Genomic DNA, 15794 nt, shown 5'->3' with positions numbered 1-15794 from the left:
GACTCCTTTACAAGTTTAGCTTAGATATTCATGGGCTTTTATTCTTACATATACATGTTATGGTACGCTTATTATTAAGTTCCTCAGAAAATTATTTGTAATCTACATTGGGATTGCATTGAATATGTGAATTAATTAGGACAGACTTGAGCTCTTTATATATTAAGATCTTCCACCCAAGGGTATGGAATGTGTTTCCATTTAAATTAAATCACTCTATGTTCTTGATTAGACTTTTAAATTTTTTTCCAAAGACTATTCTATACTTACACTAACTCAGGTAATAATCACAACAACCATTTAATCTTCTAGTATCACCATTTTCCAAATGAGGAAACTGAGCCCAGAGAAATAAGGGACTTGCCCAAGAACTCACTGCAAGTGAGTAAAGTAAGTAACAGCCTACAATTCAAATAGTTTATAGTCCATACTCTTAACCACTGTATTGCCTCTCAATTTACAGGCAGTAACTTTATAAACTTCATAGTTTGGCTGCCATTGTGAATGGTATCTTCTTTGTATTATTATTCATTCATTATCCAATAAATTATTTTTATTATATTTTCTAATTTATTGTTGCAGTTGTAGAGAAATGTAGTTCTTTTTTTAAATTTTAATTCTAGTATAGTTAACATAAAGTGTTACATTAGCTTCAGGTGTACGATATAGTGATTCAACAATTCCATACATCACCTAGTGTTCTTTTTTTTAATTTTAATTCCAGAAATGTAGTTGATTTTTAAAAGCTGATATTTGCATCCAGTGAAGTTGCTGATTTCTCTAATTAGTTCTATGGTCTATTGTTTCTGTTGCCTTTTTTTTTTTTTTTGGTATATCAACTGTCAATAATGGCCATTTTGTCTTTTCCTTTCCAATTTTTAAGTCTTCTCATTCCTTTTTCTTGCCTTATAGCATTGGCCAAGACTTCCAGTAAATGGTAGACTCTCTGTAGAAGAGATCATGGGCAAAGAATGTCTCTTAAAAAAGGCAATGTTGTCCCAGAAGAAGGTTTTCGTTTTATCTTGGCTATATACATGCAGCACATCAGAGAACTGTTTCAGAGACTATAGGCTAGAAATTGTGTCTGGTGGTCAAGAATCCATTCTAAGCAGACAGGCCCTGTGCTTATCTACGCCACAGATATTACTTTTCCTTAGGAGATAGCCCTTCCAGGGGAGACATAGCTCAGTTGTGATAAATTTGACTTCATTCTGACTGTAAGTACATTTAATTCCATCCTAAAGCCCTATAGCAACAACAGAGCTCTGCACCTGTCACTTGCTTCACACAATCTGCTAGATGCAATTGCTTCTGACAACACATTGGTCTCCATCCCCATGGGGCAATTCACAGACAGCAGCATTGGAAGGAGCCTTAGAGATCAAGTGTTGCTCTCATTTTACACTCATCTAAAAGTCCCCATAGTGGGTGCCTCATCACCCTTGAGCAGATGATCCACCTTGGGGGGCTGATGCTAACAACTGAGAGAGCTTGAATCAGACCAGGGGCTAACACAGCTTTCTCCTAATTGGCTTCATCACTCCATCTTCAATTGGCCCTGCTTAGCATTCCTGGCAGCATCTCAAGGCTTACAGTGACTCATCCATCCCGACTTCAATGGGGACCTAGAGGAGAGAAAGAGGGAACATCCACTCTTCTTTCTTGTATCCTCAAGGCTTTTCCCTATTCAAGACTGGCTCATCTGTACAGAAGTGGGTACTGGTGGCTCCATTATGTAGTCCTGGGGCCTGAGCACAGTCAGACTCATCAGAAGCTCTGAGTAGGTGACCAAACACACCCCTCCCTTTTACACATACCCAGGGTGACTAACACTTGTGGTAGAGATGAGTGAACTGAAAAGCCCCACAGGAACCTCACACCCAGTACATCCAAAATGGAACTTCTCACCATCTCCTCCAAACTTGCTCCCCTCTTACAGTAACCCCTGCCCAGGCCCTGGAACAATCTCCATTCCACCATCCTTAGCACCTTCCTGCCCATCACACCTAAGGAGTTACCAAGCCTTGGCCACTCAGCACCCTGAGAATCTCTCTGGCCCACTCTCTCCTCCTCATTCTGATTGAGGCCTTGGCCATACCCTCCCAGCCGTTCCCTGTGCTCTACTCCTGACCACTGGGACCCACCTTCCGTGCTATTGCTGAAGGGAATCTTCATGCCTCTCTAACCGCGTCTCCTGCCTAAAACCTTAGAAGGCTCCCCACCACCATCAGAGCAGATGCTCCCTAGCGTGGCATCTACTACTCTCATAGCATAGCCCCACTGCTCTTTCCAACCTCACACCCTGATGGCAGGACCCCCAGATCCCCACTTCCCTCTACCCTCCCTGACTGTGCTTCTGATCCCTGTTCCCCCTACCTGGAACCTGCATCCCATTTACTGGGAACAGTCTCATGCCCCTAGAAGCATGTTGGGGGGCCCTGCTCTGGGAGCCTTCATTGCCTCCCCATCCCCTTGTCCTGCTGAGGTGCCCTCTCTCTGGGCTTCTCTCCCAAGACCCCGTGCATCCATCCCACTAAATTATAACATTCTCTCACTATAGGAAACCGGATTCTCTATGACAATAGTTTATTGCATAACCAGTCTGGTTTCATCCCTTTTCATATTTAAGATACAACCGTGAATAAAATACATGGAGTCAGAATTAGTGTGGGAGTGCCCCCAAAGGGACCTGTTCACCACTGGGTGTCAAACGCCTAGCACAATGTCAACCTGGCACACGGTGGCCCGTGTGAATGAACAAATGATAAGTGGATGAATGATGAACGCCCTTTCAGGACTGGGCGGGCGGTCACGATCGGGGCACATGCTGGATATAGATGGATAGTGAGTGGCAGTCCTCGGCGCTGCGTGGGGAGGGGGTGCTGCAGGGCGGCGGGGCGAGGGCTGGATGGCTAGGGGCGGGGGCGTCTGAGGCCGGGGACCCAGGGTGGCCCGCGAGGGGTCGGGCTTGCCGGCGGACCCTGCGCCACGACTCTGCGCGAATTTCGCTTTCGCTTTGGGCCAGCTGGAGGCGGCGGGGCCGTCCCCAGAACGGCTGCGGCCGGGCACCGCGGAGTTAATCCGAAAGCGCCGCAAACCCCGCGGGCCGAACTCCACGTGTCACCGAGAAGCTGATGTAGAGAGAGACAGAGAGAGAAAGCAAGCAGGAGACCAGAGTCCCGGGAAAGTCCTGCCGCGCCTCGGGACAATTATAAAAATGTGACCCCCTGGGTCGGCCTCCCACCACCGCCCTCACCTGCTGCGCCCTCAGTCCGCGTCCAGCGCCGGCCCAGCGTCCACGCAGTGCCCGCTCAGCATGTGCCCGCCGCGCGGTGAGTACCCAGCCCGACCGGAGCCGCCGCGCTCGGCGCGCTCGGCGCGCTCGGCGGCGCTCGGGTGGGGAGGGGCGGCAGCCGGGGAAGAGGTGGCAGAAACTTGGGACCCGCTAAAGGAAGATTGGAGGGCAGTCAGCAACCTCGTGCAGAGGTGAAAGAAAGAATGAATGCGTGCTTACCATGCGCTAAATAGGACACTGTCTCCTTATCTGGAAACAGCCTCGTGGGCTATCATTATGCCCACTTCACAGGTTTGAAACTCAGGCCCCACCCGGTACCTTTCCTTCTCAGGGTCCCTCAGCTATAGCTATGAGAGGGCGGATCCCAGCCAGCTTCAAAGTGAGGCTGTCTCCCCAGTTTCCAAAACACTAGGCCATGAGTCTAGGCTAGTCACTTCCCTACCTGGCCTCAGTTTCCCTACTGGTGAAATAGAGGGTTTTACTGGGAGAGCGCTGAATCCAACATCCTTGTCTGAGCTCATTAGGGGGCCCTCACAGGGAGTTGGCTTCTAGCCCTACAAAAGAGCCCTGCCTTCCAAGAACTTGATTCATTTCTCAGGTGTTGAAGGAAGATTGGAAATGGTGGAGGGAAGTTGGTGTGGTTAAGATGTGGATGGGTGGAGATGACCAGAATGGATAGAAGGTAGAGGCAGGCCTAACCAAGCTGACAAGCTCAGCCTGCTCCTCTTCCTTTCCAGGCCTCCTCCTTGTGACCATCCTGGTCCTCCTAAACCACCTGGACCACCTCAGTTTGGCCAGGAGCCTCCCCACAGCCTCACCAAGCCCAGGAATGTTCCAGTGCCTCAACCACTCCCAAAACCTGCTGAAAGCCGTCAGCAACACGCTTCAGAAGGTGAGTTTTTCAATATTCTTGTTCCCACTTTGCAGCCTCTCTAGGGAAGGGGCTTCTCTGAACCCCTGGTCACCTGAAAAGAACTGCGGAAAAATTGGGGACGTTAATCAGGAGCTGTCAAGACAGGGAGACAGAACTTTACAAAGGGCCCAACTATTAGCTAAAGAGTCTCAATGGAATTGTGTCTCCAGAGAAAGCAAGAGTGGTAATAAATTATAAGGGCACTCATTTTGGCTATGTCTACACAGAGGAAAGCGGATATTTACAGTGTTCCCTGTAGCCTGCCAACAGAGATGGAATTGTGTCAGGCCCACACTGTTTCTCTGACACACTTATCAATCCAGGAAACCATTATTAGGTGCAGCCTCTGTGCTCCAGGGGCTACAAAGATGAATTAGACTTTCCCCTCACGTTGCTCACCAGCTTCCAATGTGGTAACACAGTTCTTTGTCTGAGCAGCACATTCCAGGGGGCCTATGGCAGTGGGCGTCCAGCCTTCATTTTCTAGGGAGAGAGTTATCTAATATTATTTACAGCTTCATTCATTTTTTTAGGTTTCATATTTTAAAGCAAAAACATCTTCTTTCCTTTTAAAAGTACTTCTATACCTATACTTCTGCTGGAACAGCCAAAAACTGATGTTTTAAAAGCTGTCTTTTGGCTTCCTGTCCTCTAGTAAATCTTTCCTGAATATTTTCTAGCTTGTTGTTTTATGAATATATTAAAATAAGCTCAAGGCCACAAGGCCCTCTAAAGAATTCTTTTCCCGCTCTAAGCTTTCACAGTGTGCTGCCAATTGCTTCTGACAGTTCAATCTTAATTAAAAAGGCCAAATGAAAACTGCAGAGAAAAGTGCTTTGACTCCTCAAGAAAGTTTCGATATGGATACAGTTGAGGAGCTGCAATTTAAATAGATGCTTTTTGTGAGAAAGCTAACTCTTCAACTCCCCAGTACAGCACTAACAGTCAAAAGATTGCAGAACTCAGTTTGATATTTTTTTATATCATTCCTTTGTCAAATTAGCTAGAACAAATCAGCTGGCTACTTACAGAAGAAGAAAGAGGTGGGAAATGCATGTGATTCACAGCCCACAGATTTGTAGAGTTTGGTCCATACCTTTTGTCTTTGATTTTGAGTTTGATGCCATTGAAAAAGAGGACCTTTCATATAAGAATCCAGATTTCCGGCTTCTCTCGAAAAGATCTAAAGAACTACAACAGAGGGCCCGTATTTCCAAAACGTAACTCTTTACCACCTGCTCAGGATGGTGACTGCCCAGGTGTGTGTGAACACCTCCAGGACCAGTGTATAGTTTCCTGTTTCTGCTATAACGAATTACCACAAAGTAAGCGGCTTTAAACCACACCAATTTCTCATCTTACAGCCCTGGAGTTCAGAAATCTGAAATAGGCTAGAGTCCAGGTGTGAGCAGAGCTGTGTCCCTTCTGGAGACTCTAGGGGAGAATCCATTTTCTTGCCTTTTTCAGCTTCTAGAGGCAACCCACATTCCCTGGTGTATAGCCCCCTTCCATCCTCAAAGCCAGCGATGGCCAGTTGAGTGGTCCACATGCTGCATTATTCTGACGTTGACCCAGCAATTACATTGGACCTACCCAGATAATCCAAGATAACCTCCCTGTTGTAAGTCAGCTGATTAACAACCTGCATTTCATCAGCAACTGTAATTCCCCTTGGCCGTGTAACATATTCTCAGGTTCCAGGGGTTAGGAAGTGGATGTGGGGTTGGGGGATAGGGCATTATTCTGGTTAGGGCATTATTCTGCTTACCACAGAGATTCTACTACTTTTTTCCAAACATGCTCTGCATCTCAAGTCTTGATTACGGTTCATGCAGTTCCCTCTGCCTGAAATCCCTCCCCTCTGCCTGCCACCTTCTAATCCTCTCAATGCAGATGTCTCATCTCGGCCTTCTCAGTACTTCTCACCTGCTGACATGACTCCTCATCCTTTGGGCACTTTCCTGTCTCTGCAGTTGAACTTGGAATCTGGGAAGGGAGCAGCGGATGATAGTCCTCTTCTTTGTCATGTTCCTTAGTACAGTAAGTCCCCCCTTATCCAAGGGGGATACTTTCCGAGACCTCCAGTGGACCTCTGAAACTGCAGACAGTACCAAACCCTGTACTGTGTTTTTTTCCTATACACACATACCTATGATAAAGTTTAATTTCTAAACTAGGCACAATAAGAGATTAATAACATAACTGATAATAAAATAGAGCCATTCTAACAACATAAGTTATGGGAATGTGGTCTCTACATATCTTACTGTACTGTACTCACCTTCTTGTGATGTGAATGCCTACGTGATGGGGCGAAGTAAAGTGAGTGACAGGGGCATTGTGGCATAGCATAAGGCTACTAGTAACTTCTTGACTCCGCATTGGAAGGAGGGTCATCTCCTTCCGGACCACAGTTGCTGGCAGGCAACTGAAACCAAGGAAAGTGAAGCCACAGATAAGAGGGGGGACTACTCGCACACCTGGGCCTTGATGAATGGAAAAATGATCTCAATCTTCGATCAAATTTATGGACTTCTTAGATAAATTTCATAATTCTAATCCGACAGTGCTTTCCAACATGCTTGTAAGATGACATCTGTGTGTGTGGTTGCGTATGTGTATGTGAACCGCAAATTAAATCTCCACTTGTCTTTAGAGCTACATGTTTGTTATATCCATCAAGTTGGGACCTTAACAGTTCTGCCTTTAGAAGTTATACTTGAAAAGGATATTCATACAACACAGGTGCTTTGGCAAAAGGAAAAAACTGTCTTCACCAGAAACAAGTGTCACAGCGTGGTGTAGATGCTGATTAGCATAGCCTGTTGAAATGATTTATAGTGTTTACATAATGGAAAAATGGATCATCCAGAGAGATGGAGAGAGAATGTAAATAACCGGTTTCCTTTTGTCTTAGGAAGATCCCAAATTTCCTACAGGTCAACGAGATGGATGTCAGAAGCAGCCGGCTCTCTCTTTGCTGGCACCCTGCAGGGCCAGCCTCATATGAAGCCAGGTGCCTTATTAATAATATAGGCTGGGTTACTCTTTATGTTTTTTACAGGCCAGACAAACCCTAGAACTTTATTCCTGCACTTCCGAAGAGATTGATCATGAAGATATCACAAAGGATAAAACCAGCACAGTGGAGGCCTGCTTACCATTGGAATTAACCATGGTATAGATGATTTTCTTCCCCAAGCATGTAATGCAGTTAAGAGCTAGGCATCAAACCTCACCTTCTTCCAGAAATGTGCATGTTTCTGGTCTCTATCATCGTGAGATTTTAACAGGTCCCACTTCAGAAGTTGAATTTAAAAAAAAAAATACATATATATACAACAAATATGTGTTTTACAACAATGTGAATGTACTTAATACTATTGAACTGTACACTTAAGAGTAGTAAAGATGGTAAATTTTATGTTATGTGTTTTTTACCACAATAAAAAAGATATGTTTGAGAAAAGCCAGGAAGACATATATTAAGAATTAATATCTTTGATGTGATTTTTTTTTTCTCTAGAATGAGAGTTGCCTGGCTTCCAGAGAGATCTTTTTGATAACTGTAAGTCAGAAAATTAAAGGTTTCAGCCCATATGATGAATTCATATCATTGATGTCTCATTATTTTTTCTTCTAGAATGGGAGTTGCCTGGCCTCCAGAAAGGCATCTTTTATGACGGTAAGACACAAATATTCTTTCTTTCCTCAAATGCAATGTGGGGGAAACATTTTTAGCCATCTAAGTGGTTCCTTCCCCATTTTGTCATATCACTTAGACCCTGTGCCTTAGCAGTATCTATGAGGACTTGAAGATGTACCAGATAGAGTTCAAGGCCATGAACGCAAAGCTTTTAATGGATCCTAAGAGGCAGATCTTTCTGGATCAAAACATGCTGACAGCTATTGATGAGCTCTTACAGGTGAGAACTTCATACTACCAGTAAGAGCACCTTCTTCATGCCGAGACGGCTAGTCAGGGTCCATGATGAAGTATAAAATCGCCCCTTCCTGGATTAGGAAAGGCCTGAAATCCCCTTCCTATATCCCCTACAGAGCCTCTTGACAAAGGGCACTCGTGAGCAGGCCACAGCAAGAAAAGCAGACTCCCACTTGTTGATCATGTGGTATACACCAGGCTCTCTGCAGATGTTTTCATAGATTTTCTCTTACCATCCCCACAACAACCACATGGGGTGTGTACAACGGAGGAAAGCCAAGCTTAGAGTCAGCCGCTTGTCCAAATGGCTTGTAAGTGACAGAGCCAGGATTGAAACCCCCATCAGAGAGATTTCACGACGCTTATCTTCCCTCTCACCTCTAACGGCTCCAGGATGTGCACTGAGGGGCCAGCATGCATATCTGCAAATACTGTCAGAGAAGACAAGTGGGACTAATGCCTGGGTGTGACCCATTTTGAACTAAAATGTGTATGAAGTAAAAGAATGACCTATCACCTGGGACATCCACAATGTCACTCATAGACAAGAACTGGCTTTGTAATTTCTGAGTCACCATAGCTCATGATGCTAATACAAAACAGAGAAATGTTCACATAAGAAAGAACAGGGTGACTACCTTGGTGACCAGGGCATGGAATACAAATAAGTATGGTTTCTCTCTTTGTGTCAAATCACTGTTTGAAAGGCAATGAGCTTCCTGCAAGTATCAAAGAATGTTAGCATCTAGAGAGTTATTTCATTTTCGGGTCCTAGAGTCGGGTGACTTGAGCATCGGAATCCATTCTACCAGGAATCAGCCAACCATGCCCAAACCATTCACCCCCTTTGGGAGTCGGTATTTTCCCTTGTAAAATGGTGTGGCTTTACCCACCTTACCTTTCTCTTGGACTTTTTGCAAGGAACAAGTGAAAGTATTGATCCTTGTGCAAATATAAGATCTTGCATTGTGTTATCAAATGAAAGGGTAAAACTGAGAGATCCGTTGCCAGGTTTATGTATCTGGTACAAATGAGTGTCTGTAGCAAACAGGTCTGTTACTCAAGGAGTTCCGATCAGTAGCAATCCGTCACCTCTCTGTTCTAAAAAGGACTTAGCTTCTTAGTATAACATACAAAAATTAATTAGATATTGCAGCAGATGTCATCTGAACAGAATTGTTCCTTTCTAAAACTCAACTCCCACTGATGAGTTTCTAAATAGCTTTAAGAGTCTTTTCAGAGCCCACTGAAGATACATGTGCTTGGATAATGAGTATTTCTTCTCTCAGGTTCTGCCTGGCCATCTGGCTGGGAGTAGATTTGGGTCGGGTTTAGGAGATGTAATGAGGGAGTGGGTTGCAGACTCTGAGACATGTATTGGCTTCACCCATTTCTACGGATGAATGTTTTAATTTTGGAATACCATGTATGTCATCCTTAATATTTATCCTCATAGGCCCTGAATTTCAACAGTGCGACTGTGCCACAGAAATCCTCCCTTGAAGAACCGGATTTCTATAAAACTAAAATCAAGCTCTGCATACTTCTTCATGCTTTCAGAATTCGTGCAGTGACCATCGATAGAATGATGAGCTATCTGAATTCTTCCTAAAAAGCTGAGGTCCCTCCCGACCTTCAAGTCATTCTTATAATAATGTGAACCAAAAATATTTTTCACAGGATGTGGGTTAAGAACCAGGGAGGGGGTGGCTTGACCTGGTCCTACTTAAGCTAGTACAATAATTCTCATGCTTGTTTACATTAGTTGCCCCCCCAAATCTGAAAGATGTGACTGTTACATCCACAGGCTGCCTTTGATCAAGTAGATTTCACATTTACTATGGATAAGTTGTTTTTTAAGTTTTCATGAGCAAATTGCTAAGGAGGGAAAATGTCCTCACTGAACATGTTTTTCTTTTCCCTTTAATAGAAGAGCAAGAATTTATAAGCTATTTCTGTACCAAAGTGTTTGTAGAAACACACTCAAGCATAATTTATTTTAAAATAATTATTTATATAATTTTGTGTTCATGAAGGCATGTGAATTAACTTATATTTATTTATATTATATTTATTAAAGTATTTATTATCAGATGGATTTGAGAAATATCTCATGTTCTAAAAATAAAATGATTGAATAAAATGTCTCATATTTTTTCTAATTGGAATACTTTAAGCATTAAAATACACATTGTGGGAAAACTGAAAACTCCAATGTGAACAAAATTCCCTTGGAAAGAATGCCACAATATTCTTACCCAAGTCCTGCTTCCTCTAATCTCTTATTTTTAAAGGGAGACTCATAAGACTAGATACGCTTTAAGACCAAGGCCATCGGGTGAGTTATGGTTTTTGAGAGTATATTTTGTTCAACATCTGCATCTAAAAGTAAAATACTTAAAAATGTTTTTTCCCTGTTAACCACAGCCCCATAACATACTGTGTGCATTAGATAAATGCATAATAACATCCTCCAACTGAGAAAAATATCATTTAGAGGCCTTCTAGTTAAATTATTCTAATTTCTGTGACCCTTTGGGCCCTCAGGGGGAAGCTGTTTCCAAATTACGAGAAAAATTCTCCATTTGCTTCAAATGATATAGAACTTCTGCCTGAACCACATGGATAATTGCCTCTCTTTGACTTAAGAGATGTGCTCTTAATGACCCAATATTAAATTCCATCTTTTTAATTCTCTAAACCATGTGAATTTTAAAAGATTCACTTGGCAGAATACCATGTAATTTTAGTGCTCTGATAATCATCTTCCTCCTTCATATGAAAAGGCTGTAAGAAAGGCACTATTTAGGGGGTCCTGCCGCCTTCCTCACGTGACTCCTGCCCACCAGAGCCCAGCTCGTATCCCTGGGGACCCCTCATCTGTGTGGCAGACTGACTCGTTTGTTTAAAGTCTCACCCCACTTGGTATACAATTAGATAGAAATCATCAGAAGCTAGATCCCAACACCTACTCCCCTTTTCTTGAGGGATTCCTCCACAACCTTGAATGGCCTGCAAGTGATTCACAGACAGGAGTTTCTTGCCTTTAAGTGTTGGGTTTGGGGTTTCAGTGGCTTTGATAATGGGAAGAATAGCTTTATGGCATGATGGGCCATCCTTCACTTGTAATGACGACTCATCTGTGGTCTGTGCCCAGAAACAAGGAGAGGCAAGCAGATCATCTACGGACAGGGTTTGTACAGAGGAACACAGGCGTTACTTTGGTTCTAGAAATTACCATGACTGGCCCAAGAAACCTCTTCCCAACTAGTTCCAGTCTTCATTATGTGGTTAGTTTGTCTCTTTTTTCTTTTAATCCTGGGCCTACAATCTACAAGTCGTATAACATGACCAAGTTGTTTTAACCTTTCCTTGTTTCCTCTTCTAAGAAGGGAAGACGATGCTAGAACCTACCTCAGAGGATCAGAGCGAGGGTTCCATGGAACAGCTCATGCAGAGCACTCACACTGCACCTGACATGTAATACATACACCATGTGAGCAATTTTTGAAAATTATTAGCAGTCTTTGGGCTTGGTGACTGGGCCAAATTGGTGAAACCCTCCTTTGCTACTATTTTCTTACCTGTGAAATTCAGAAAACTGTAGGCCCTATTTCAGTGCTGTTGTGAGGATTCGATGACACAGTACAGGGCCGGCATCGAGTCAATGCTCAACATCAGTTTGTGAAAAGCGTTAAGATTGTTTAGATTTCCGCAATGCCCTGTCCCTGCACAGCACTCAGCACATCACAGGTGTTCACCAGGTGCCTGGTGCGAGTCCCTGCCTTCACAGAATAAAGGATGGGGAGCAAAGGAACTTAACAGGACCAAGGCCCCTCCTCCCTAAAAATATTCCCCAGCCCTAGCTTGTTAGAGATTCATTTGATCAACAAATTATTTTTAAAAGGAAATAAAGAGTGAAAGTGTTTTTCACACCTGAGAATGACTTAATCCGAGAATCAGCATGAAAACAAACCGCTGACAGCTGTCCCACCGAGGGCCCAGAGCTTTGGGCAAAGGGAACAGTTCTGGGGAGTAGCCTGGCCAGACATCCAAAGGCGGGTATTGGACAACTCAAGAGATGCAAAAGCACCTTAGACATCCTAATGAGGAAAGAAAACATGGGGACAGAAAGAGAAGAAACAACAGCTTTTTTTTTTCTTTTTTTAAGATTTTATTTATTTATTTGACAGAGAGAGAGAGAGACAGCGAGAGAGGAACACAAGCAGGGGAAGTGGGTGAGGGAGAAGCAGGCTTCCCACCGAGCAAGGAGCCCGATGCGGGGCTCGATCCCAGGACCCGGGGATCATGACCTGAGCCGAAGGCAGACACTTAACCACTGAGCCACCCAGGCACCCTGAAAAACCAGCTTTGTCTGGGGCCAGCACCGACAGACGGGTAAGTCCCCTTGGCTGTATCACCCTGAACCGTTTGGGTGCTATCCTTGTTTGAAGACTAGACGCTTGGTCCTAGCCAGCATGATCTGGCTTCCTAGTTTAGGACAAAGTGCATTACAATATTGCCACAGACTGAATGTTTGTGCCCCCTTAAAATGCCTACGTTGAGGCCCTGATCCCCAAAGCGATGGTACTTAGAGGTGAGGCATTAGGAGGTGAGTTAGGTCATAAGCGTGTTGCCCTGATGATAGGATTTGTGCCCTTGTAAGAAGAGATTGGGAGAAACCCCCACCCCCCTGTGGGGACACAGTGACAGGTGGCTGTCTGCAAACCAGGATGAGAGCCCTCGCCAGATACCAAATCTGCCGGCACCCTGACTTCAGACTCCCTAGCCTCCAGAACTGTGAGGAATGAATGTCCTGTCTGTTGTTTAAGCCACCCAGTCTCTGGTATTTTATTGTAACAGTCTGAGCTGACCAAGAAATCTATTTTAAATAAGGAAGAAAAAAAAAAAAACCAACCCAGCCACATTTTCAAAAAATTGAATTGTATCAATTTTTTGGTTGACATGTATTTGGTGAGAACAGGTCAAAAACTTCAGTTGTATTTATGTTTCCTTGAATACAATATTAAAAATATGAATGGGAGGGGCACCTGCCTGGCTCAGTCAGTAAAGCACGTGACTCTTGATCTCAGGATTGTGAGTTCAAGCCCCACGTTGGGCCTGGAGCTTACTTAAAACAAAAAAAAATATGCAGGGGCACCTGGGTGGCTCAGTCAGTTAAGCATATGACTCTTGATTCTGGCTGAGGTTGTGATCTCTGGGTCATGGGATCGAATGCCACATCGGGCTCCACGCTCAGTGTAGAGTCGGCTTGGGACTCTCTCTCCCTCTGCCCCTTCCCTCACTTGTTCTCTTATTATAAAATAATAAATAAAATCATTTTAAGAATATGTATGTGAATTATGACATCAATTTAACATCAGAGAATATATTCACGTGACCTTTTTTAGAAGTAACATTAACTAATGCTTACTGGGTGCTAACTAAATGCTAGGCGTGTTTCTAAGCGTTTACCACAAATGCATAAAATCCTCCCAATAATTGTACGAGGAGAAACTATTACCTTCCCGTTTTTATAGACGAGGAAACTCAGGTAAGAAACCACGTGAGCTTGCATGACGAGTAAGTGATGCGCCATGATTTGACCCCGGGCAGCCTGGTTCCAGCCCATGTAGCCACTGCAGCCTTTCCCCTTACTGGGTAGTAAAGGCCCAGTAACTCAAGGGACATTTTCATCATAAGCATACAAACACCATCATGGTTATTTATACATCTCTCCCCCTCGAGACACTATGAGAACCTCAAGTACAGGAAATGCCATGTTACCCATGTCTATGTGTTCTCAGGCCCTGGCACTGAAAGGTGGTAGAAAGCAAGAGAAGGCAAATCTTCATGGGCTCCCCTATGTTTCTCATTTCTTTTTCTAATCTGGGAATAAAGAAGAAAGTCTTTAGTCTTTAAAAATCAAAGTATTCCCAATTACCAAAAAAAGTTTAAAATTATAAAAAAAAATGCACAACATGTGCTTAGTTCAAAACAATTTTACATGCTTATGCTGGAAAAAAATCCGAAATTCATAAGCCTGTTGATTTATGTAACCCACATAGCTATGGCTTGGCATTACGTGGTCACTGTCCTTCAGAAGCCACACGCCAACACATCACACTGGTGAACCGAACAGTCGTCCACTTCCCCGTGCACGGGTCTCACACACACACACACCCCTCGACGGTAGTTCCAAGAGGCCCAGGCGATCACGTCACTGGCTGGTTCCCACACTGCCCCGGACCGGAGTGGTTCGGAGATCCAGCCGAGCTCCTCGACACCCTGCCATAGCCCTCAGTAACCCCCCACCAGAGAAGCTCCCTTTCTGATTCACTTTACCCATGCAGGTTCCAGACGAGATTTCACAAATGGCTTTTACAGCTAAGGAAAAGTTAAAAACTCACTGAACTAGTCCAAGTCTCTCCTGTAGTTGAGTTTTTATAAGTAACAAAACCGTCTCTTAGACTTCCCAACTTGCTTGAAAATAAAGCACCACTGTAAATGCACAGAGCATACCTTTTTATTTTTTAAGATTTTATTTATTTATATGTCAGAGAGAGAGAGCGCGCACAAGCAGGGAGAGTGGCAGCTAAGGGAGAAGCAGGCTCTCCGCTGAGCGGGGAGCCCAATGTGGGGGCTCGATCCCAGGACCCTGGGATCATGACCTGAGCCGAAGGCAGACGCTCAACCGACCGAGCCACCCAGGGGCCCCTAGAGCATACCTCTTCTAAAAATGAAATTCAAGCCAGAGGTGAGAGCAAACAGCAAGAATGGACTTCCACAGAATAAAGATGGCTGACTAACTCCAGGATGTCTTGTCTCACCAGGAATCTACATCATGACAGGAACACACTGGATCCAAATTCCACTGGGGGGGCGGGGCTTCAGGGCAGAGCTGGAGGTCCTCATTAAGAAGCAGGAAAAACCTCAGACCTCCGTGCTCAGAATTCCACCCCAGGACCTCCGCTCCAGAGCCATTATCAGAAACACTCAAACCACAGGCTGTGGGCTGGGAGAGATAGAATCCCGGCCGTCTCCGGTTGGGGTCACACCCTCAGCCAGCCGTGCGCTGCTTTAGCCCCGAGAAGAACTTCCAGCGATGGGCGACGGGTGAGGCCAACAGCTGAAAACCACCCTCCTCCTGAGAACCCCTTTAAAAATCAGCAAATATGAGGGCCTCTTCGGAATATGGGAGTGAAAATGTGTTTCCACATGACAAAGCAGGGGAGGAAAATTTTCCCCTAAAGCAATTCAATAAAACTACAAAATGAGTCCCAAATGTGCAGAAAAATCCCATTAGGGAGATGCACAGGTGAGGAACTAATATGAACGAACCCACCTGGTTTTAAATAAAAACACACCTTCCAATAATGAGGGGGAACGGGTGTCGTCACACACTCAGTCATTCCTGGAGTGAGGACAGTTAAGGGGACAAGCGGACGGGCAAATTCTGAATTTCTGCAAACTCCCGGGTGAACCAACTTACCGTGGTTTACACTCAGCCTCAGTTCAAGAACTGGAGAGGGGGCTACAAAACCAACTAATGCCCAAATAGCCAGGATAACAGCAATCGAGAAATATGATGCTTTAAAAAATACTTTGTAAGTAAATAATAATACACAGAAGACACATATGAG

At 44.4% G+C, this 15794-nt stretch overlaps 1 protein-coding gene across 1 annotated transcript; it reads left to right on the top strand.

Moving 5' to 3' along the window:
• The first annotated feature begins 3103 nt into the window (after positions 1-3103).
• On the top strand, positions 3104-10183 carry IL12A (interleukin 12A). Its single transcript, XM_028103187.2, has 7 exons — positions 3104-3332; positions 4033-4187; positions 7273-7386; positions 7735-7776; positions 7852-7893; positions 7991-8134; positions 9608-10183. Exons 1-7 carry the CDS (start codon positions 3317-3319, stop codon positions 9761-9763), a joined length of 669 nt encoding a protein of 222 aa, XP_027958988.1. The 5' UTR covers positions 3104-3316; the 3' UTR covers positions 9764-10183.
• Positions 10184-15794: the final 5611 nt, after the last annotated feature.

The sequence above is a fragment of the Eumetopias jubatus genome, unplaced genomic scaffold (assembly GCF_037043125.1).
Source record: "Eumetopias jubatus isolate StellerSeaLion01/CBP00866 unplaced genomic scaffold, mEumJub1_p1.0 scaffold_1, whole genome shotgun sequence".
NCBI lineage: Eukaryota > Metazoa > Chordata > Mammalia > Carnivora > Otariidae > Eumetopias > Eumetopias jubatus.
This window is presented reverse-complemented; position numbering and strand designations above follow the sequence as displayed.

Coding starts and splice junctions, on each gene's coding strand:
- IL12A (XM_028103187.2), top strand. Junction 7,777..7,851: donor GAGAGATCTTTTTGATAACT/GTAAGTCAGAAA, acceptor TTTTTCTTCTAG/AATGGGAGTTGCCTGGCCTC. Junction 8,135..9,607: donor CTATTGATGAGCTCTTACAG/GTGAGAACTTCA, acceptor TTATCCTCATAG/GCCCTGAATTTCAACAGTGC.